This window comes from Orbicella faveolata, unplaced genomic scaffold, assembly GCF_042242905.1.
Source record: "Orbicella faveolata isolate gen_17 unplaced genomic scaffold, um_ofav_v1 contig_47, whole genome shotgun sequence".
Lineage (NCBI taxonomy): Eukaryota > Metazoa > Cnidaria > Anthozoa > Scleractinia > Merulinidae > Orbicella > Orbicella faveolata.
In genome coordinates this window covers 22,963,290-22,982,705 of record NW_028301577.1, presented here as the reverse complement: position 1 = coordinate 22,982,705, position 19,416 = coordinate 22,963,290, and the positions used below count along the sequence as shown (strand labels likewise).

Genomic DNA, 19,416 nt, shown 5'->3' with positions numbered 1-19,416 from the left:
AAGACGAATAATACGTCTAACACGAATAATACGTCCGAAGAATAATACGTCTAGGACGAATAATGGCCGTTTTTATACTAAAGACGCATTATCCGTCTGGACGAACTTGGGCAAACATTTGTAGTTCGTCTGGTTATGCGTCTCTAGTATAAAGACGAGCACAAGACGTATTATGCGTATAATTTCGTCTCAGTCGTAAATTTCATCTAAGCTGTAAATTTCGTCTCACTCGTAAATTTCGTCTAAGTCGTAAATTTCGCCTAAGACGTAAGTTTCGTCTCACTCGTAAATTTCGTGTCAGCCGTAAATTTCGTCTCAGTCGTAAATTTCGTCTAAACAGTAAATTTCGTCTTAGGTCCAGTTCAGTTGTCGTGCTTCTGCCGTGCCAAACTGAATTGCGATTAGGTTCGACTGTTGTAGCACAGTGGGAAAACAATTCTGATTCAGACGTCGTGCCAGAGTCGAACCAAATTCAAGATATACTGATGCCTCGTAAGAATTGTCTTACTAATTCCCCGTGGGAACGCAATCCGCCAAAATATATTAATACACTTCATGAATTTTGTTTAGCGTGACAGAAGCACGACGTTTGAATCGCTGCCGTGCCAGAGTCGTGTAGCAGGGCAGAGCTTGTCGAACTTAATTGCTTGCCGAGCTTAATTCAAAAGTTTGATTCAGACGCCGTGCTTCTGCCGTGCTTTTGTCGAACTTAATTCCTGAATTTAGTTCGTCACGCCAGAAGCACGACGTCTGAACTGGGCCTAAGACGTAAAGTCGTCTTAGTCGTAAATTTCGTCTCGGTCGTAAATTTCGTCTAAATTGTAAATTTCGTCTAAGACATATATTTCTCCTACGACGTAAATTTCGTCTTAGACGTAAATTTCGGCCAAACCGTAAATTTCATCTAAGACGTAAATTTCGTCTAGGCCATCAATTTCGTCTCAGTCGTTGATTACGTCTAAGACGTAAATTCCATCTCAGTCGTAAATTTCGTCATAGTCGTAAATTCCGTCTCAAACGTAAATTTCGCCTGAGCGGAAAATTTTATCTCAGTCGTAAATTTCGTCTCAGTCGTAAATTTCGTCTCAGTCGTAAATTTCGTCGTAGTCGTAAATTCCGTCTCAAACGTAAATTTCGTGTAAGCCGAAAATTTCGTCTCAGTCTCAAACGTAAATTTCGTCTAAGCCGAAAATTTTCTTCTCATTCGTAAATTTCGTCTAAGCCGTAAATTTCGTCTAAGACTTAAATTTCGTCTCAGTCGTAAATTTCGTCGCAAACGTAAATTTCGTCTAAGCCGAAAATGTCGTCTCAGTCGTAAATTTCGTCTAAGCCGTAAATTTCGTCTAAGACGTAAATGCCCTCTGTCGTAAATTTCGTCTAAGCCGTAAATTTCGTCTAAGACTTAAATTTCGTCTCAGTCGTAAATTTCGTCTCAAACGTAAATTTCGTCTAAGCCGAAAATTTCGTCTCAGTCGTAAATTTCGTCTAAGACGTCAATTTCGTCTAAGACGTCAATTTCGTCTCACTCGTAAATTTCGTCTCAGTCGTAAATTTCGTCCAAGCCGTGAATTTCGTCTCAGTCGTTAATTTCGTTTAAGACGTAAATCTGTCTCACTCGTAAGTTTGGTCTAAGACGTAAATTTCGTCATAGTCGTAAATTCCGTCTGAAACGTAAATTTCGTCTAAGCGGAAAATTTCGTCTCAGTCGTAAATTTCGTCTAAGACGATCGCGAGTTATAAGTCGCGATCAAGAGTTTTAAGTCGCGATCGCGAGTTATAAGTTGCGATCGCGAGTTATAAGTTGCGATCGAGAGTTATAAGACGTGATCATGAGAGTTTTAAGTTGCGATCGCGAGTTATAAGTTGCCATCCATACTTAAAAGTTGCGATCGCGAGTTGTAAGTCGCGATCGCAAGTTATAAGTCGCGATCGCGAGTCATAAGTTGCGATCGAGAGTTATAAGTCGCGATCGCGAGTTATAAGTCGCGATCGAGAGTTATAAGTCGCGATCGAGAGTTATAAGTTGCGATCGAGAGTTATAAGTTGCGATCGAGAGTTATAAGTCGCGATCGCGAGTTATAAGTCGTGATCGCGAGTTATAAGTCGCGATCGAGAGTTATAAGTCACGATCGAGAGTTGTAGGTTGCGATCGCGAGTTATAAGTCGCGATCGAGCGTTACAAGTCGCGATCGAGAGTTATAACTCGCAATCGAGAGTTATTAGTTGCGATCGCGAGTTATAAGTCGCGATCGAGAGTTATAAGTCGCGATTGCAAGCTTAAGTTATAAGTCGTGATCGAGAGCTATTAGTTGCGATCGCGAGTTGTAAGTTGCGTTCGAGAGTTATAAATCGCGATTGCGAGTTTTAAGTCGCGATCGAGAGTTATTAATTGCGATCGCGAGTTATAGGTTATAAGTTATGACTTTGCACTGGACAAAACATTTTCCAGTTTCAGATCACCAACACTTGTACATGTAACAAATATTTCTTGAGACAATGAAGTTTTGACCAGTGACCCTGCAAGACAGCGCGCGCGTCGCCAAATGTTTTTAAATTTTGTCTTTGTATTTGTTCACACTGTCATCAGAGCTCGAGCAGTCCGAACTAGTTTAGGCAAGAAACTGAATGCCAAAGAGTTTCTATTTCTATCTCACGGAGAAACTATTTCTTCATGAGAAATCGTGTATACACATATCTTTGTATTGACGTAATGAATTGAATAAAGACATCAAACTCGTGTACCCATATTTTTAGGTCTGATTAAGGAGTTCGAACGCCACCACCTTGGTTTTTTGTCAAGAACGAAATCTGGGAATAAGGGACAGTCACGTAATTAAACTAACGGCGAGCGACTGGAAGGAATGGATTATTCTTCTTAGTTGCTAGCCTTCACTTATTGCAGTGACTTTCATTTTTCTTTCTTTTTCCTTTTTTTTTTTTTTTTTTTTTTTTTTTTTGCTATCTTTTTGTTTTTATTTTCCGAGCTGATACCAGTTTATTTTTGTTTGATTTAATTTTTAAAAATTTAATTTTGCATATTTTTTGCATAATTATTATAATTATTCGATGTTTCGGCATGTTCCGGGATGTTCCGGAATGTTCCGGAATGTTCCGGAATGTTCCATGTTCCTGGTTTTACATCGACGGGCGTAAATTTCGTCTTGGTCGCAAATTTCGTCTCGACCGTAAATTTCGTCTAAGACGTAAATTTCGTCCCAGTCGTAAATTTCGTCACAGTCGTAAATTTCCTCTAAGCCGTAAATTTCGTCTAAGACGTAAATTTCATCTAAGTTGTCAATTTCGTCTAAATTGTTAATTTTGTCCAAGACGTAAATTTCGTCTCAGGCGTAAATTTCCTCTAAGCCGTAAATTTCGTCTCAGCCCTAAATTTTCTCTTAGCTTTAAATTTCGTCCTAGTCGTAAATTTGTCTGAGGCGTAAATTTCGTCTCTCACAAAGTTCGTCTCAGTCGTCAAAATTTCGTCTTAACCGTAAATTTCGCCTAAGACAAAAATTTCTTCTACGACTTTAATTTCGTCCAAGATGTAAATTTCGTCTTTCTCGTAAATTTCGTGTAAGCCGTAAATTTCGTCTCAATCGTAAATTTCTTCTAAGCAATAAATTTCATCTTAGTCGCAAATTTCGTCCAGGTCGTAAATTTTGTCTTAGTCATAAATTTTGTCTAAACCGTAAATTTCGAATCAGTCGAAAATTTCGTCTAACCCGTAACTTTGGTCTAAGCCCAAAATTTCGTCTCACTCGTAAATTTCGTGCCAACCGTAAATTTCGTCTACCCGTAAACTTCGTCTAGGCCGTAAATTTCGTCTCAGTCTTAAATTTCGTCGCAGCCGTAAATTTCGTCGCAGCCGTAAATTTCGCCTTAGACCAGGAGCCATAATCGGGGACGGAGACCGTAAGCCTTGGGATCCGCGCGCACCTATGATATGGGACAATTTTTCTATTTTTAGAACAAATTGCGCCATCCTGACGTCATACATCCGCGCGGATCCACGCACATGTCGGGGACTCTCGCAGGAATGTTGTCACGTTGCGTGATCAAATGGTGAGAGTTGAGAGACCTTGAGAGATTATCTTGCGTATTTTTCACAGCGATGGCAGGGAATAAGGCAGGGAATACGAACCAGGGCGCTTATATGTAGTTTAATGCTCTGAGCTAACGGAAAAGGTGGGTTTTTCAGGGTCGAAAACAAGACTTCAATCTCGCGCTGGGAATGAACAATAAGATCTGCTCGCGCTAATTGCAAGCTTACGCGTATGTTTTTGCGTTTGTTCTGACTTAAGAATATAGCAAGAGAACTCTCTACTCTGGTATCGAGTTAATTTGTGAGTTTCTCAGACAATGGTTAATTATAAACAAAACCTGTTTTGATGGTTTCTTGTTGTTTCTGCTTGTTTGGTGAGTCTGCAAACTTGAAGTTTTTGAAAGGAAAGTCTGACGCGTACAATTAGCTCATTTGCATAGTGCAACTCGTGCATTTTCAAGTTCGAGTCGGTGTTTTCAATTGTCAACAAATCTTGACAAAGATTTCTTTCGTTATCTTTTGTGCTGAGATGCTGCAACAAACGGAACGCAAAAAAGGCTACCAACATCATGTGTGTTTCTTCAACATAAGCATAGTGAAGTTTTCCTCTGCAAAAATGAAAATAGACAAGGAGTTTTGATAACTCGATCAACAAAATCGAAATCCGAAGTTGATTAAGGAAAGCGTCATCGTAACTTTGCTGATTATTTCTGCTTTATTCACATATTTTCAGCTTAGCTTTTAATATGTTCTCAAACATTTATCAATCTTAAGCATATTTAAAAACTATAGAGTTATTGTTTGAGTTCGATGTGCGCTTTAACACGAAAGTGCAGCGGAAATACAATTTGTCATGTTTACTGACTGTACATCGGCGGGCGCTCTCATTCATCGACAACAGAGAATTTACTGGATTTTTACACCGATAAAACTGAGCAGTATCTACGGACGTAAAGTTACTGGGCCTTGATGAAACATCAAGCGTTGCTTACAATTCAGGCGAAACTCAAACTGACCAAACTAGAAATTATTTTGTTTTACTTTTCAGTCGCGGTAGACTGGCAAATTCCTCGCAAGAGTGTGGCAAGAGGAGCTAGGAAACTATGAAGTCCTGAAGCTCTGCTATATCTAAATATATCCAGCTAGTTTTTTTGCTGTGTAATGGAAAAGCTGTTAATCTTCAGCATATGTGAAATTTAAAGTGGAGTAATGTACAGCTCATGTAAAAGAAGCATCCCTCACAACACAACTTGGTCAGCGATATATATAAGCTTAAAGCGGAACATACCTAAACTCGACACTGTTTTACTTCACTCAAACTGGAGCAGCTTACGAAGAAAATACCTGAGAAAAATTCCCACAGACGTAAACGCGTTGAGTTGTGGGTCAAAAACATTAAAATTTTCGGGAATTTCGGACGCCATTTCCCCCCGCGCGATATCCGCAAAAATCCTCGTAGCATGTACGCGCGTGTGCCGCAGGCGATGGCGCAATTTGTTCTAAAAATAGAATTATTGTCCCATATCATGGGGACAACCCCAATACTAGAAATGGCGCGCGCTTACGGTCTCCGTCCCCGATTATGGCTCCTGCTTAGACGTAAATTTCCTCTCAGTCGTAAATTTCGTCCCAGTCGTAAATTTCATCTGAGCCGTAACTTTTGTCTAAGCCGTAAATTTTGTCTCGGTCGTAAATTTCGTCTACGACGTAAATTTTGTCTTAGTCCTTAATTTCGTCTCACTTGTAAATTTCGTCTAAGTCGTAAATTTTGTCTCAGTCGTAAATTTTGCCTAAGACGTAAATTTTGTCTTAGTGGTAAATTTTCTCTCAGTCGTAAATTTCGTCTAAATTGTAAATTTCGTCTAAGACATAAATTTCTTCTACGACGTAAATTTCGACTCAAACGTAAATTTCGTCTTAGTCGTAAATTTCGTCTAAGCCGTAAATTTCGTCTCAGTCGTAATTTTCGTCTAAGCCGTAAAATTCATCTTACTCGTAAACCTCGTCCAGGTCGTAAATTTCGTCTTAGTCGAAAATTTCGTTTAGCCGTAAATTTTGTCGCAGTCGTAAATTTCGTCTACGACGTAAATTTTGTCTTAGTACTAAATTTCGTCGCAGTCGTAAATTTCGTCTAAGCTGTAAATTTCGTCTAAGCCGTAAATTTCGTCAAAGCCGTAAATTTCGTCTCAGTCGTAATTTTCGTCTAAGCCGTAAATTTCGTCAAAGACGTAAATTTCGTCTTAGTCGTAAATTTTGTCTAGGCCGTAAGTATCGTCCAAGTCGTAAATTTTGTCGCAGTCGTAAATTTCGTCTACGACGTAAATTTTGTCTTAGTACTAAATTTCGTCGCAGTAGTAAATTTCGTATAAGTCGTAAATTTCGTCTACGACGTAAATTTGGTCTCAGTGGTAAATTTTGTCTCAGTCGTAAATTTCGTCTCAGCCGTAAATTTCGTCTAAGCCGTAAAATTCGTCTTAGTCATAAAGTTCGTCTTAGCCCTAAATATCGCCTTAGTGTTAAATTTCATCCAAGCCGTAAATTTCCTCTCAGTAGTAAATTTCCTCCTAGTAAATTTCGTCTAAGACATCAATTTTGTCTAAGTCGTAAAATTCGCCAAAGACCGAAACTTCGTGTAAGGCGTAAAAATCGTCTAAGATGTAAAATTCGTCTGAGAGGTAAAAAACGTCTAGTTCATAAATTCCGTTTAAGAAAAAAAATATTGTCTAACGTTTAAAATTCGTGGACGTAAAATTTGTATAAAAGTTATCAACACGAAAATTTCGTCTAACACGTAAAACTCGTCTGAGACGACAAAACCGTCTAGGACATAAACTAGGTCTAGTCGCAAAATTCGTCTCAGACGTAAATTTCGCCCAAGACGTAAATTTCGCCTAAGACGAAATCTCGTCTAAAACGTAAATTTTGTCTAAGACGTAAATTTCGGGTAAGACGGAAAATTCGTTTAACACGTAAATTTCATCTAACACGTAAATTTCTCCTTAGAAAAAACATATTGTCTAACGTGTAATATTCGTCTAGGATGTAAAAAATGTGTAAAACGTAAAATTCGTCTAACACGTAAATTTCGCCTAAAATGGAAATTTCGTCTAACACTTAAGAGGCCCTGCGCCTAAGAAACGACCGATGATTTCCGGCTAAAAAATAAAATCGGCCGATTTTTATCTCCCAAGTAGAGGTTACCGAATACTATTTAAAAATGAATTTCTTTTGTTTCAGTTTAGCTTTAAACCAAAAATATCGAGCCGCAAACTTTTCCCGTCTGATAGCAGCAAAATCAGGCCGAAAATAAGCCCCCGCAAAATACTGTTCAGAAATTACTATCGCAACGCAAAATAATGAGAAAACTACACAGTGTTGAAGAAAAAGGCCTTTTAATGCAATATCATTCGATAAACATCAAAAAACTGCCGAAGCGATTAAAAAATAACGTTTCAAATGTTGCATACTAAATTAGATGGAGCGTTGGAGCTGATTTTAAAATAATTATTTCTCAAAAGTCCAACGCTGTTGAAAGCAATCACAGTGATGAATTAGACATTGGAGGGATACACACCACGTTTCTGGAAAAACATTTTTCGGCCAAAGTATATTGACCTTCTACAAAGCGTTCAAAGTTACCGTGTTTACCGTTATCCTGCTACTTCGGCGAAACACTTTTCTTTTGCCAATACGGCCGCGGATAGCGTGTTAAACGCCACTTTAAACCTTGCTAGGCATTCAAAGACCATCCTGAGTAGAAGGATGTAGAATTGAAAGAGAAAGGAAGATGAAAAATACGCAGAAAAAGAAACTAACTCGAAATTACCGTCTGCTAACGAAAGTTGAATCTGGAAAATGTCGTCGTGTGACAGCGGCCATTAACGTCATTTGTTACGTCAAGTCGCAAGAGCGTGGGAAAACGAGTCTGCATTGTCCTTCGGGCGGTCAGCGGCTAGGGATCCAGTCGTGACCCCATAACTCGGATCACGCCGCGGCCAAAACGGTGTGGCGGTTGGGGAAGTTTTTCTTTTTGAGTGACCATCATTGGTGAAAAATAACATAACATTGTTCCACTAAACGTTTTCTGGCCGGGAAAAATTGTTTCCCTATTTGTGCATTCGTTTGCATTCCGCCGCTATTTGTACAAATGACGTCAATGGCCGCTGTCACGCGACGACATTTTCCAGATTCAACTTTCGTTAGCAGATGGTAATTTCGAGTTATTTTCTTTTTCTGCGTATTTTTCATCTTCCTGTCTCTTTCAATTCTACGTCCTTCTACTCAGGGTGGTCTTTGAATGCCTAGCAAGGTTTAAAGTGGCGTTTAACACGCTATCCACGGCCGTATTGGCAAAAGAAAAGTGTTTCGCCGAAGTAGCAGGATAACGGTAAACACGGTAACTTTGAACGCTTTGTAGAAGGTCAATATACTTTGGCCGAAAAATGTTTTTCCAGAAACGTGGTGTGTATCCCTCCAATGTCTAATTCATCACTGTGATTGCTTTCAACAGCGTTGGACTTTTGAGAAATAATTATTTTAAAATCAGCTCCAACGCTCCATCTAATTTAGTATGCAACATTTGAAACTTTATTTTTAATCGCTCCGGCAGGTTTTTGATGTTTATCGAATGATATTGCATTAAAAGGCCTTTTTCTTCAACACTGTGTAGTTTTCTCATTATTTTGCGTTGCGATAGTAATTTCTGAACAGTATTTTGCGGGGCCTTATTTTCGGTCTGATTTTGCTGCTATCAGACGGAAAAAGTTTGCGGCTCGATATTTTTGGTTTAAAGCTAAACTGAAACAAAAGAAATTCATTTTTAAATAGTATTCGGTAACCTCTACTTGGGAGATAAAAATCGGCCGATTTTATTTTTTAGCCGGAAATCATCGGTCGTTTCTTAGGCGCAGGGCCTCTTAAAACTCGCCTGAGACGATAAAACCGTCTAAGACATAAACTAGGTCTAAGTCGTGAAATTTGTCCAAGACGTTAATTTAGTCTAAGACGTAAATTTCGTATAAGACGTAAATTTCGTCTAAGACGTAAATTTCGTATAAGACGTAAATTTCGTATAAGACGTGAGATTCGTCTAAGAGGGAAATTTCTTGTAAAACATAAATTCGTCTACGACATAAAATTCATGTAGGAAGCAAAATTCGTCTTAGACCTGAACTTCGTCTAAGACATAAAATTCGTCTAAGGAGTAAAATTCCTCTACGACGTAAAATTCCTCTAAGACGTAAAATTCCTCTAGGACTTATCTAAGACGTAAAATTTGTCTAAGAGATAAACGTCCTCTAAAACGTAAAATTTGTCCAAGACGTTAAATTCGTTTAAGACGTAAAATCTGTCTAAGACGTAAATTTCCTCTAAGACGTAGATTTCGTCGAAGACGTAAATTTCGTCTAAGACGTAAACTTAGTCTAAGACGTAATTTTTCATCTGAAGTTTACGTCTTAGACAAATTTTACATCTTAAACGAATTTCACGTCTTACATGGCTTCATGTCTTAGACGAATATTTTGTCTGAGACGAGTTCTACGTCTTAGACGAATTTTATGTCTTAGACGAATTTTGCGTCTTAGATTAATTTTACGTCTTAGACAGATTTTAAGTCTTGGAAGAATTTTACGTTTTAGACGAATTTTACGTTTCAGACGAATTGTGCGTCTTAGACAATTGTTACATCTGAGACGAATTTTAAGCCTGAGACGAATTCCACGTCCTAGACGAATGTTACGTCTTAAACAAATGTTACGTCTTGGACGTATTTTACGTGTTAGACGAATTCCATGTCTTAGACAAATTTTACCTCTTAGTTGAACTTTACGTCTCATTCATATTTAAGACCTAGAAGAATTTTACGTCCGAGACAAATTATGCGTCATAGATGAATTTTACGTCTGAGACGAATTCTACGTCTTAGAAGAATCTTACGTCTTAGACTAGGTTTACATTAGAGGAAACTGTCCGTCTTAGACGAATTTTAAGTCTGAGACGAGCTCAACGTCTTAAACGAATTTTACGTCTTAGACAAATTTTACTTCTTAGACGAAATTTTACGTGTTAGACGAATTTTACGTCTTGTTCAAATTGTGAGTCCTGGAAGAATTTTACGTTTTAAACGAATTATATTTCTTAGACGAATTTTACGTCTTACACAAATGCTATGTCTTAGACGAATTTTAAGTCTGAGACGAACTTTTCGTCTTAGACGAATTTTACGTGCTAGACGAATTTTACGTTTTAGACCAATTTTATTTCCTAGACGACTTTTTACTTCGTAGAGGAATTATGTCTTACACGTCTTAGACGAATTTAACGCCTTAGACGCATGTTACGTCTTAGACGAGTTTTACGTCTAAGACAATTTTTTACGTGTAAGACGAATTTTACGTCTCAGACGAGTTTTTCTACTTAGACGAATTGTACTTCCCAGACAAAATTACGAATTTACGTCTTAGGCGTATTATTCGTCTTAGACGTACTCTTTGTCTTAGAATAGGAACCTTAAGCAAACTACGACGGCAACAGCAACGAGAACGCCATAAAACAAAGGGTTTAAGGGACCGTTCATTCTTTATAAGGTAGGGGGGGCTGGTGGGATTTGGGGGGGGGCCATGCGAAAAAAAATGGCTTTCGAGGGGGGGCCATCCCAAAAAAATAAGGGAAAAAGGGGGGGTCACGTGAAATATTTTAGTAAAACTTTAAAATGGGATAATGTTTGAATATCAAAAAAATTGCTATAGAATAAACATAGAAGGCAGGATACAAATTTATTACAAACTTTCCTTCTGCTTTAAAAAATCGTTTGGCGACAAAAAGCATTTGTAGCTACTGAAAAGAAGTATTTAACACTGTTATTTTCGAATGCAACTTTCACTGGCACTCATCTTCATCTTCGCTGTCATCGAGTTCTTCGTCGCCGCTTGTGCTGCTATGGAAGTCTGTTTCACCAATGCTGCAAGAAGCAGCAATGCTTTCCGTCAGAGTGTACTCTTCAGGGTACATGAAGGTGTAAACATAATCTCTGACTTCCTGCTTAAGGTTTGTGGTGAAATAATTCCCTTCCAAGAGCTGTGCAATGTATGGCCCATCTCTTCTAAATAACGACGTGGCAACATCCTCAACTTTAATACACTCTTCCGGGACGGCCGTTCTAGGAGGGTACACAAGGCATTGTGGAAGATCATTTCCTTGCGGGTTTCCAACACAGATTCCATAAACTCGTTGGACGTTGTTTTCAGCCCGCTTCCTCTTTCTTTCATTTGACTTTCTGCGGTTTTCTTTTTTCCTTCTCCTTTTGTTGATGTGCTGTTTGAGTGTGCCCTTGAATATGCTGTTATAATTCCTCTTCTTATTTTCTAGTGCTTCCATGTCCTGCGTGACCTTCGTCAACTTAGCTTCTATACATTTGATCTGTTTTACATTAAAACTGTGGGCAAATTCTTCGCCCTGCTTTAAAGCAAGCCCATTGGACTGAAAGAGTGTGGAATCGTGTTCCTTTACATCTTTCAATATGACATTCAACTTTTCCACAATTGCTCTGAGCTCTTTGATGGAAAAGTTCAGTTTTCTTCCATCACTGGGCTTCAACTGGTACCCTGGCACGGAAAACTCACCCGCCCTTTCTGAATAGCCATCCGCACTTAGAAAGATTGCTTCTTTTGCTTGTAAGGTGTCAAACTGCCTGGATCGTTCAGCTGTAAACCTTTTCTTAAACGACTCGTCGCTTTCGCCATTATTGCGCATTTTGGAATTTTGCGCATTTAAAAAGCAGCAAGAGTGAGAAAGTAAAGGCAATTGTAAGACATTCATGCTTGCAGCAGAAGAGGCCTCTCAGAGCTGGCCAACCAACGCTAAGAAATGCCAGGACATTGACACAAAATGACAACAGGGCAAGTGCTGACAGCAGTGAAACGCATGAAAGTGACAATGATGAGTATGACAGTGATGCCATTGACTCTGGGGGAGAAGATGACTCAAATGACGTCATTCTTGCATTCATCAATTCAGATGAGGAAGATGCCAATGAGAGGCCAAATGCCACACGCTCAGGGCGAGCCATAACTAGGAGATCCGAAATTGACTTCTCTTTCTTTTGATTTGTTTTTTAAACAACAGCTCTCTGTCGTATAGGGATTGTAAATGTTGTCTTCATAGTGAGCACAATAACGTGAAGTAAGGGGATAATAGAGAAATATTAAAAAAGTTAAAATCTAAATATTGTTTGTTCAATTTTTTTTTTTGGGGGGGGGTCATTCCAAAAAATGACCGCTATAAGGGGGGGGCCATGTGAAAAAATTAGTAAGCTGAGGGGGGGTCATGCGATTTTTAAATGGTGCTTCCCAAATCCCACCAGCCCCCCCTCCCTCATAAAAAATGAACGGTCCCTAATGAGCAAAACAATGGCTGTGCACGTGCGTTATAAATCTTTGTACATTGCTTAGCCTTCCTCTGCAAAAGAACAACGTGAAATTACAAAGTTCTGCGTACCTTGGAGAAAGTGAACGACGGCGGCTAATTTTTTGTATTTTCTTTTGGAATTAAACGCAGGCTTTACATATTAACCTTAAGCAAGTTCTGAGACCGATAGGCGCACTAAACAGATCTAGACACCTGCGAAATTCGATTGTAAAATATAAATTCTTTTTTTCTAAGCGTCGTCCATGGCTTCGCCATCGTCATTGCTTAAGGTCACTAATAATACGTCTAAGACGATTAACTCGTCTAAGACAGGAGCCATAATCCTGGTCTAAGACGAATAATACGTCTAGGATGAATAATACGTCTGACACGAATAATTTGTCTCAGAGGAATAAAACGTTTACCACGAAAAATACGTCTCAGACGAATAATATATCTACGACGAAAAATACGTCTAAAACGAATAATACGTCTTAGAGGAAAAATACATCTTAGCCGAATAATACGTGTAAGACAAAAGATAAGTCTAAGACGAATAATACGTCAAAGAAGAAAATACTCCTAAGACGAATAATACGTCTAAAACGATTAACTCGTCTCAGACAAATGATACGCCTACGACGAATAATTCGTCTAAGACGAAAAATACGTCTAACACGAATAATTCGTCTCAGACGAATAATACGTCTGAGACGATTAATACGTCTAAGACGGATAATAGGTTTAAGACGAACAATAGTCTAAGACGAATTATACTTATAAGATGAAAAATACGTCTAAGACGGAAAATACTTCTAAGACGATTAACTCGTCTGAGACGATTAATTCGTCTACGATGAATAATTCGTCTAAGACGAATAATACGTCTAAGACGAATAATTTGTCTTAGACAATTAGGCAAATAATCCGTGTAAGACGAAAAATACGTGTAACAAGAATAATTCGTCTCAGACGAATAATACGTCTAACACGAATAATACGTCTTAGATGAACGAAAAATACGTCTAACACGAATAATTCGTCTCAGACGAATAATACGTCGAATAATACGTCTAAGACGAATAATACGTCGAAGACCAATAATTTGTCTAAGACGAATACGAATGGCCGTTTTCACACTAGAGACGGATAATCCGTCGGATTATCCGTCTATTTATATCCGTCCGATTACCCGTCTATATAGACGGATAATCGGACGGATTAAAATAGACGGATTATCCGTCTAAAATGAGCACCGTTCCGTTTTCACACTTACACGAATTATCCGTAATGGACGGATAACCCGTCGTAGACGGATTATCCGTCTTTAGTGTGAAAACGGCCAATAATTCGTGTAAGAAGAATAATACTTCTGAGACGAAAAATACGTCTCAGGGAAAGAATTCGTCTAAGACGAATAATACGTCTCAGACGAAACATGTGGGGTTCCAGAGAAAATCGATACTCCTCACGGAAGGAATGTAAATACAGTACCAGAGAATTTCAGATCCGTATCGTTCCTTCTTTGACGATTCTCAAGTTCTTTCAAGACAGTCCTGCAGATTATCACAGTTAGACGGGTGCACTAATAGTGGGGGATCCTAAAGTTGGCCAGGTGATTTACAAAGGACGGACTGACAACATAGAGCCATTGCTTTATGCAAGAAAGGAAGCAGAGATGATTGCACGGCTGCTGGGCGTTCAGCCTTTACTGGTAGAGCAGGCATGCGCAACGAAGCATGCGGTACTTGAAATGATACATTCAGTGAGACTGATGCATTTTGCCGCTCATGGTAATGCCGAAAGGGGAGAAATTGCCCTTGCCCCTGTATGCACTGCCAATAGAATTCCGAAAGAAGAAGACTACCTGTTGAATATGTGTGACATTTTCAAAAGTTCAACTGCGAGCTAAACTGGTGGTACTTAACTGCTGTCACAGTAATCGTGGACAGATTAGGGCTGAAGGAGTTGTAGGGTCCGGTGCATGTTCAGTGTTGGTGGTGTTGTGGGCAATTGAAGAGAAAGCTACAGAGCAGTTGATGAGTCTTTTCTACGAACATCTTGTACGTGGGGAAAGTGCCAGTAAGTCTATCCACAAGGCCATGACGTGGATGAGAGGTAGCGGCTTTACGAATGTTTCTGATTGGGCACTGTTTATACTGATAGGAGATAACGTGACGTTTGACCTTTGAGACAAAGGTAAGTTTCATTTAGGAAAAATGTTGTATTGAGTCGTAATATGAAGCTGATACCATGGCCCAGTTACATTAGGATCACAGTTGGCTTCCCGTTACTTGCAAGTGACAGGATGAGAATGAAAATAAGGTACCATTTCCATTTTCGTTGCCATAGACATGGATATAGGCGTTTCCATCCAAAGCGAAAAGGCGCAATGAGGTTAACCCTATGTGAAGCACCTACCCGTAACACAAGGCCAGACAACACCGGGAACTACTATACGTGCCCTACTCTTGCGGTAAGTCTGTGGGTTCTTTAACGTCCCCCATTAATGACAATCGCTAACCATGTAACACTGAAGATGCAGGCAACGGGGCCCACGGTTTATAGCCAATATCCGAGAAAACTTGAACATCTAACCATTCACAGATGTAATTACAAAGGTGGTACATTCTCCTCAGTTAGTTTAAGGCCTTGAGTGTTCGTCCGGTCCGGGACTCGATCCTTCGACCTCCCGCACAGCAGTCTGGCGCTCTACCAACTGAACTAACTGGGCGGCGTTGGTTTTGTTTCTGTCAGCCCAGTGGCTGCACGAAATGGCCAGGAAAGAACCTTTTACCTGTCGTAGTTAAGTTGTTACAATTCAAGAGACTACGATTGTTAGTTAAAATCTTGGTTTGTGCTCGTTGTATAGTGATCGGCTCTTTTGACCCACCTCCTACATCTTCAGGACGGCGATCTGCGTGGATGCTGCCTGTTCTTACATGCACGCACTCTACTCCGCAGAAGCTTCTCTTACCCTCACGTACAAGCAGGGTGAAATTTTCATTTGTTTTCCTCACACCCTGTACGTTATAATTTGCTGGTTATAGTCTCTTGGTTTGGTGCACGTCCTCCAAGTGTTATATTTTTCTTTTGTTATTGTTTTTCTTTTGGTGTGTGTAGGAATAAAGACCCTCGCAAAAGAGGGGAAAAGGTACATGTAATGAAACTTTGTGTAACTGGAGAAACTTCAGTACATCTCTTTATCGATGGTAATTATTTCAAAGTGAATGGCTGAAGGTAATTCTTAATAAAAGTTTGAAAAATCAGTCGACGTCGTGGTTTATGTGCTTCTCTAAAATACGTAAAGTTCGGTCATTTCACGCGGTTTTCCAGAGGACGGTTACGATTTGTACAAAGTAGAGTGAAGTCCGCATTGGGAATACATTGACAGAGGTCCTTTTTTGTAGGTTTATGGACCGAACCAAAGGCGAGGTCGACAAATTTGCAAAAAAAAAAAAGAAAAAAAAAAAAGAACACGACCAATATTCCCAAATACGAACCTAGCATTGTTCACCAAATATGAAGGAATAAAGATTTCTACTTAAAAAACACAAACGGAGGTTTCGCTCTGAAGGCTCATCAAATGTTTTCCGTCCACACTACGTAGGAGAATTTGAAAACGCAACAATGACCGGTCATTTTGGATTTGTGTTTGAGGAAAACTCGGGAAGGAAAATCGCATCATTATAGTGACGTCATCGTTTTCGTAAAGCTCCGTTTTCAAATTGTTTTTCGTCCACACGAAAACGAAAACCCGGCGTTTTCAAATTCCTCCGGTTTGAAGAGCGTTTTCAAAAAGCTCCGTTTTCACGGTGACGTATTAGTGTGGACGGAAGGCCTAAACGGAGAAATAAACCTCCGTTTTCAAATTTCTCCGGCGTAGTGTGGACAGGGCCTAATTCACGAAGGGTCCATCCTAGAGGCATGTATTGCAAAAATTAATTCGGACCGCTCAGGAGCCAATCAGAATCGTCCTTTTCATCACGAAGCAGTGCAGCATGTAATGAGACGATTTATTACTCAAGTGCAGAGCCTTTTATTTATTTATTTATTTATTTATTTATTTATTTATTTTAGGATTCGTACAAGTACAGGTGCTTAACAATAGGACATAAGTCCCCTACTTGGTTAATACACCCACACCCAACCCCCTAAAAAATATCCCGAAAAAACCCTTCCCTGACCCGACTAAACTACAAATCAAATAATCTAAATAACACAAATACAATCTAAAATATTTGGGCCTTTGTACTGTTAGTTGACTCTTTTGTTTGGCGATATTCTCTTTGCCATTGTAACTTCCTTACAAAGTAAACCCTTTGAGTCAATCGTGTTGACGGGCTTAGCAAAACGAGAAAACGTCCATCAAGAAAAAATTTGTTTTAATTCTAGGGGAATTTCTTTGTTTTTACAATATTTACCTCATTAGCATAAGCAATTTCGTTTATGATCGAGCTACAAAAATATCACTGCTGAATATTGAACGTCAACAGCACGATTAACAATCCCAATGAATTTGAACCTAGTGTATTATTGAATACTTTTTGTGCGACGCGGGTTTAAAAACTCAGTGTTACAAAGAATGTATGGGCTTATTAGCTCTTTTGTCGCGCAGATATCTGGCTGTTTTTTAAAGCTTATGTGTCCTTCATAAATAAATATTATTACACCCAAAGAGCTCAGTAAACAGTTTACAGATTTCTCTATGGACCATGTTTCACTAGCTCTTTAACTGTGTTGATTCTGATATGTAGCATGTTTTTGATGCCTTCTCTACGGAAGTCGCATGCTAATGAGGGATAGTATAAGCTATGTCTTTTAAAACGATAGGCCTATAATAGATGCTGGTGGCTATATATAGAATTATGGTGTAAACACAGTAGGAATCAAATTCACTTTGATAAACCAAGAAACAAAACATTTTAAAAATTAAAATGTCCTGAAATTCTACCTTCTGTTCAGTGCTGCCAGACTATTCAAGAAAAAAGCAGCATTTATATTAACGCTTCACAGAGAAACGTTTTGTTAAAGTTCATCTTTAGAAAGGAAGTGAAACACTTGACTCTGCTAGGGTAAAATGTACCGGCCTAATATGTAGAATGTTTTGGAAAAGATACTTGTTTATTATTCACCTGGAAAACTCCTGCCAATTTTAATAAAGGGACAAGAAACGAAAACGTTGTTTTTAACGGTCACTGAAAGATAATTTTTCTTTCCTAATCAAAACACTAAAAATCGCATCTGCTTGTTATTTTTTAAATGCGTTTTCTCCGACAGGTGTAAATCAGGTTGACTAAGGAAATACATAATTCACACTGTGATATCACCTGTCTGTCTTTATCAACTTTCAGCGCCATTGGTCAAAACTAAATGCGCGGTACTTGACAATAAAGTCATGTTTTCATTTTGCGGCGTAATTGCAATTTCGAGTTAATTCACACGCAAAAGTGAAAAGTTTGACTCTTTAGTCAATAAAGAGCGAGAGGAAAATTATCCGTCTGAAAGGAAATTTCCTACGACATGACGGCTTTGAGTTTAGCTATTCGCAACAAACGTTGGAGACAAGCTAAGTTACTGATCGAGGCTGGCTCTGATATCAACTGGCGAGGCCAAAACAAGCGGACGCCGATCATGGAAGTGTGTTTCCTAGACGACGAGGACAGAGCTTTTGGTTTGGCAAAGATGCTTTTGGAAAACGGCGCAAAACTCGATTTTCAAGACGAGCAAGGATTGACGGCGCTATCGTACGCGTGCATTTTAAAAAGAAAAAAACTTGTGACTTTGTTTCTTCAATTTGTGGACTACAATCTAAATGCGACCGACAAAGATGCAAACACGGCGCTATTCCATGCAATTACCGTGGGAGATCTCTCGATTGTGAAGATGATTGTTAAGAAATTAAAATACTACGGTTTAAGCGTGGACACGCTAAATAACAAGGGCGAAACTCCACTTATACATGCTTTAAAAATAGGACAAGCTCAATGCGCGGACGTTTTAATCGAAGAAGGGAAGGCTTCGTTGGAAGTCCGCGATATGGAGCAGTTCAAAAGCGCTGCGCAGTGGAAAAAAGAAATGCTGCACAATGGAAAGCGGGTCATTTCTGCGTTTTACACCGTCGAGAATAAGCCCAAGGTGGAGGAAAAATTGGCTCGAAAATTACGCAAGACTGTGAGCGCGAAGACGATGAAAGTTTGTTCTCTTCCAGAAATTGTCAACAAGAAGAAACCGAACAAAGAGCGCCCCTTGACGGCGCCAGATAGAATTGTAGTGCCGGAATATTTCACGCCATGTACACCAGTACAAGACGATTTGCTGCGCTTGTATTGTATATACAATCAACAGAGGAGCAGTTCTTACCGAATAGGCTACAAAGTTGCCCCGAAACCGGTTAAAATTCTTCCTCCGTTAGCGGAAGGTGTCGAGGAGGGAAATGAAGACAGTCCGGCGCCGGAACAAGGGAAATCCAAACTGAATTTCTCACAGATCAACGAGATCAACGCCAGAATCAAAGGCTTGCAGAAGGCTGCTAAGATCAGGAAAAACACGGGCTCGCCTCTGAGTGGCGGAAACACTGCCGGTTCACCGATCAGTTCAGAAGGACGCGTAAAATCAGGAAACAAAAAGATCGCAAGATTAGTGCGTAAAGGAGATAGCAGAGAGTCAGTAGGTTCTGAAGTTTCCTTACCGCTTGAAAAGAACTGATTAATCATAAAAAGCTCGACGTTTAACTTCTCATTTAAATAATACAACAGCTTGTTTAGCAAACTCAATGAGTGGTAGTCAAATGTGGCCAAGGATGAACGACTTAAATTATTACGCGTTCAATATCATAGATTTATAAATGCCATAATTTCCGCAGTAGATAATATTAAAAGAAAGTGAAATTTTTAAAAAAAAGTTGATCGTTCTTTTTCTTGACATGTTCTTGGTAAAGCAAAAACAGAAGGAAAAAAGTAGTACAA

General features: G+C 39.2%; 2 protein-coding genes across 2 annotated transcripts; one reads left to right on the top strand and one right to left on the bottom strand.

Moving 5' to 3' along the window:
* Positions 1-10,635: 10,635 nt before the first annotated feature.
* Positions 10,636-11,889, bottom strand: LOC149097670 (uncharacterized). Its single transcript, XM_089280272.1, has one exon. The coding sequence runs from the start codon at positions 11,858-11,860 to the stop codon at positions 10,922-10,924; it is 939 nt and encodes a 312-aa protein (XP_089136398.1). The 5' UTR covers positions 11,861-11,889; the 3' UTR covers positions 10,636-10,921.
* A 5,950-nt stretch (positions 11,890-17,839) lies between these two features.
* On the top strand, positions 17,840-19,351 carry LOC110060952 (uncharacterized). The gene has a single exon (XM_020767760.2). The coding sequence runs from the start codon at positions 17,972-17,974 to the stop codon at positions 19,154-19,156; it is 1,185 nt and encodes a 394-aa protein (XP_020623419.2). The 5' UTR covers positions 17,840-17,971; the 3' UTR covers positions 19,157-19,351.
* The last annotated feature ends 65 nt before the right edge of the window (positions 19,352-19,416 follow it).

Coding starts and splice junctions, on each gene's coding strand:
- LOC149097670 (XM_089280272.1), bottom strand. CDS start 11,860: ATGAATGTCTTACAATTGCCTTTACTTTCTCACTCTTGCTGCTTTTTA.
- LOC110060952 (XM_020767760.2), top strand. CDS start 17,972: ATGACGGCTTTGAGTTTAGCTATTCGCAACAAACGTTGGAGACAAGCT.